This window comes from Juglans regia, chromosome 13 (genome assembly GCF_001411555.2).
Source record: "Juglans regia cultivar Chandler chromosome 13, Walnut 2.0, whole genome shotgun sequence".
In the NCBI taxonomy this organism is placed as follows: Eukaryota; Viridiplantae; Streptophyta; class Magnoliopsida; order Fagales; family Juglandaceae; genus Juglans; species Juglans regia.
Window position 1 is genome coordinate 22,270,088 of NC_049913.1, and position 4,669 is coordinate 22,274,756.

General features: G+C 42.6%; 1 protein-coding gene across 1 annotated transcript; it reads left to right on the forward strand.

Annotated features, from left to right (window-relative positions):
- The first annotated feature begins 3,610 nt into the window (after positions 1-3,610).
- On the forward strand, positions 3,611-4,171 carry LOC108991427. Its single transcript, XM_018965669.1, has 2 exons — positions 3,611-3,744; positions 3,871-4,171. The coding sequence occupies exons 1-2, from the start codon at positions 3,611-3,613 to the stop codon at positions 4,169-4,171; spliced, it is 435 nt and encodes a 144-aa protein (XP_018821214.1).
- Positions 4,172-4,669: the final 498 nt, after the last annotated feature.

Here is a 4,669-nt window from a genome sequence, read left to right on the forward strand (position 1 = left end):
CATCTTATCAGAATATCAGAGCGACAGTTCCAGAATCATTTGTAAACAAAAGTCCTTTGACACATCATAACTAAGACATCATCTTATTAGAACATAGACCACTACTATCACTGGTGGCAGGGTCGTATACCACTATTACCACCCGTGGTAGGGTCGTATACCACTACTATTACCTGTGGTAGGGTTGTATACCACTATTATTACCTATAGCAGGGTCGTATACCACTATTATCACCCATAGCGGGACCTTAATGGAATAGAACGTAAACAAAATGTCATGTCTAAGGTTTTTCAAATGCCACATCATGTCAAAACATAGTATTGCACATATTCATATAATCTTCACTTAATCAAAACAAATTCAGAGCATCTTCACATAAGCAAAATAGATTTAGAGCATTTTCACATAATAGATTATTGTACATATTTCACATTCGTTCTTTTTGAACAATTCAGAAACAAAATGCCAAGATTTTTATATAAAATACTTTTTCTTTTATACACATTTCATGAGTAGTGTAAAACACATAACTGAGATTGTTTCCACATTTCTTTTAAAAACAAAATGCATATTTTCGCAAATCACCTTCAATCCATTTCTTCTTACACAAAGCCTAGCATAGGAATCCCGCTTAACTGACTCTTCAATTTTTCTGAAAATCCTCACAGCAGTGTTAAGCAAATTTGATCGTCACCTAAACATAATCAATAGAAACTATTAACACTAATAAACTGACACATCTAAAAGAAATGGCACAATTAAATGACTCCACGACAACAATTTCCATAGTTCCAACTCTTCTAACCTAGTTACTACTAAACCACAGCGTTACTTCCCGTACATCACCTATTTAAGCCATTCACACTTAAATTCCCTTTTGAGCCTAGCTTACTACAAAATCCTATAGTGGTGTTCTGCCACAATTAAAATCAATCCAACTTAAAAATCTAGACCATCAGAAAATTGGCCCACTTAAGATATATTATATATTTTTTAAAATAATATAAAACTAAGCCCAACTTAAAATATATGCCTAACTTAATAATCTATTAACATAAAACCCAACTCAAACACAAGTCCAATATATATCTAGCCCAAAACCAAAAGCCCATGTGAACAACCCAGTAAAAGAAATCAACTATCACACTAAGGTGAGCAAGCAAATTAAAACTTCAAAGCTTACCCTTTGTAAAAATAAGTTTATAGATTATATATATAAGCCCCTTTTTATTTGAGAGCAACACAAACTAGAAGGGAAACAAAAGTGTTGGCATCAGAGGTTACGGAGAGAGGAACAACACCATGCATGGGACAGTGGCTTGAGCCAAAAATCATGGTGGTGCACTTCACTTCCCATGTGTGTGGTGGAGAAACTTTGGAGAAACTAGGGTGTGAATCTGTGATCCTCCTCTTTGGCATGACCTCGGTAGGGCTGTAGTAGTGGGGCTATCCCACGGTGGTATAGTGGCTTAGACATAGGTGATAGAAGGTTTACGGAGAGAGGTTGATGATGGAGGCTACGGTGGTGACGGATGACACAATGACACAACACGGAGAGAGAAAATAAAAGAAAGAGTGGTGAGAGAAAGGGAACCAAAGAAAAATCTATTAGGGGTTGAGAGAAATAGTGAGGCTTAACAGAGTGAGTAGAGTAAAATGGAGAGAAGCAACAAGGAGGAGAGAAACACAGGAAGGAAAAATCGTATTGGGGAAGAGGGAGAGAGAAAATAGAAGAGCAATTCACTCACCAAAACAAAGCTGTCTTACAGGCGGGTGATCTTCTCTACGGGCCTTGGCCATATCTTGGGCCTAAGTGTTACAATGCATGTTAGACAATATTAATTTGCTGGAGTGGGTTTGATCAGGGATTCTTCATCATGTGATTGTCGGTCATGCATATCTTCATTGCTTGATTTTTGGTTATGCATGGAAGGTTGACTTGGGCTTGAAACTTGATTGGATTTGCGGGATTGTCGCTGATAGACGTAATGGGGCTTGTGTCTTAACCATTGGGAGTAGCAGTTGTGGTTGTACGTGACATTGAGGTGATCATGGGGAGGGTGAGAGGCCGACGTAAGAGAGATTGGTGGTAGAAAACAATTAGGAGCATGCGCTGGCTTCTGGTGGAGGAGGGCTACCTAAGGTGAAGAGAGGTTTTCCGTATATGAGGGCTGCTTGTTTTACGTCACGTCCATGCAGGAGAGAGGCAGTTGGGGCTCATGGTGTGGCGTATGTGGCGGCAACATGGGTGCTTGGCTAACGTGATGGTGGTGTTGTGCGGTGTTATAAAGACAAAGTGTGAGATCCTTAGTTTCTTGGTTTTATTTATTTATTTTCTAATAATGGTTGTGTATTTTATTTTTACTTTACTGTATCTTTTTATTTTATTTTGTTTTTGAGTTTGGGCTTTTTGTTTAGTGCTTTTCTGTGGGTGTTTTCTATTTGGGCTGTGGGTGTATGTGTGTGAAGGCCCCAGCTTGTGTGCATAAGGGGAGCCCAGCCCTTACGCCCTAAACGGCGCTGTTTTGGCATTGCTGGAGAGAATTCCTTAAGGTTTCATCATTTTTTTGTAGCGCTGCTGCCCCTCTTCTTCTTTCTCCTTCTTTTTCTTTTCTTCTTTCTTTTTCTCTTCTTATCCTTCCTTGTTCGCCGCCCACCTCAGCCTTTTGCGTCACACCACGCGTCCCCATCTGCAAAGCCCTTCCACCGTCACTTGCACCACCGCCCCTCATCCACATCTCGTGAGCCCTACGTCCAGTTTTTCCCCCATCCCTCTCTGCAACCCGTGGCTTTTTCAATCATGGAAGTGGCTCACTACCGTTGGTGGCCATTGGTTGCATGCCACACGTGGGTCTCTCGTAGCCTCGGCGCCATTCACAACCCCCAATCATAGCGGTGGCTACGATTGTCGAGGACCCCTATTCGGCCTGTAAATAGGCCAAGCTTCTCCCTTTCGAAACAATCTCCAAGCTTGTTGTCCCTCTCTTAAACTCATCACCACCGTCTTCCTCTTCCTCAAGTACCCCTTCCAGAAGCCATTAGGGCTATTTTTACAGTAGTGCCGTTGTGCACAGTCACCCCAAACTGCCTTCTCAAGGCCGCACAACCACCCCCGAGCACCCACCTCTCCTTTTCCGTAGTCTCTATCTCACAAATTCACCCAACCCGAGAGTTGTAGCCCATCCTCGCCTCTACCTCGCCGCTACTCTGCCACTTTTGGCGTCACCTCACAATGCGAGCGCTTGTCCAATCGTGAAGAATGCTAAGTTTGTTTAGACCGACAAGTGCAAGAGAAGCTTCCAGGAGTTGAAAAAGAGATTGACTATAGCACCCGTTTTGGCACTTCATGAGCCGTACAAGCCATTTGTGGTTTTTAGCGTTGCTTCCAAGTTTGGTCTAGGATATGTTCTTATGCAGGAGGGGTGAGTTGTAGCATATGCGCCCCGCCAATTGAAGGATCTTGAAAGGAACTATAGCATGCATGACTTGGAGTTGGTAGCTGTGGGTTTTGCTCTTAAGATTTGGCGACATTATCTGTATGGGGAGGCTTGTGAGGTCTATACTGATCATAAGAGCCTAAAGCATCTCTTCTTGTAGAAAAATCTCAACATGAGGCAGAGAAGGTGGTTAAAGTTGATCAGTGATTATCAGTGCGCGATTAAGTATCATCCAGTGAAGGTGAATCAAGTTGTAGATGCGCTGAGTCAGAAGTCTCATTTGGTGGATGAGGCTGAGATGTCAAGGTTAGACTCTCTCCTCAGTGGGAGGAGAAGACTTCTTGTTGAAAGCTCGCAGCAAGAGGAAGTGGTAGCTTCGATGCATGATGTTTGAGTTATTGATTTCGAGTTATTGATTTTGAGGAATTGAAGACTCTTTAGAGAAAAGTTGTTGGATATCCGAAAAAGAGTCAGAAAGGCAAGAGGACCCTTGCACTTCAGCTTGGACAAGGATGGTATTCTTCTGTTCCAAAATCGTAGGGTGATTCCTGCTTATTTAGAGTTTATGGAGTGGATTATGGTCGAGGCAGATGCGACCCCTTATTCAGTTCACCCCAGAAGCACGAAGATGTATCGAGACTTAAAGAGAAGCTTCTGGAGGGAAGGGATGAGGAAGGACATTGCTATGTTTGTTGACAACAAGTCAAAGTTGAGCACTAGAGGCCTGCTGTAATCTCCAACCCCTCCCTAACCCCGAGTGGAAATGAGACGACATTGCTATGGATTTTATAGTGGGTTTTTCGAGGACTCCTAGTAGAAAGAATTCGATCTGGGAGATTATTGATCAGTTGATCAAGAGTGCTCATTTCCTACCTATCATTAATACCGACACTTTGGGGAGGTTGACTCAGTTGTTTGTCAAAGAGATAGTGCATTTGCATTGGATACCCAAGATCATTGTGTCGGATCATGACCCGTAGTTCCTGTCTCATTTTTGGAAGAGCCTACAGGCAGCCATGGGCACCGAATTGACGTTCAGTAGTGCGTATCACCTTAAGACCGATCGCCAATCAAAGCGCACCATTCAGACTCTTGAGGATATGTTGCAAACTTATGCCTTGGAATTCAAGGGTAGTTGGGAGAATCACCTACCACTAATAGAATTTGCGTACAACAACAACTTCCAAGCATCCATTCAGATGGCCCTTTATGAGGCTCTTTATGGGAGGAA

Excerpts from the sequence above, each read along its gene's own strand:
- LOC108991427 (XM_018965669.1), top strand. The coding sequence starts at position 3,611 with ATGAGGCAGAGAAGGTGGTTAAAGTTGATCAGTGATTATCAGTGCGCG. Across the intron at positions 3,745-3,870 it reads GATGAGGCTGAGATGTCAAG|ACTCTTTAGAGAAAAGTTGT; the intron begins GTTAGACTCTCT and ends GAGGAATTGAAG.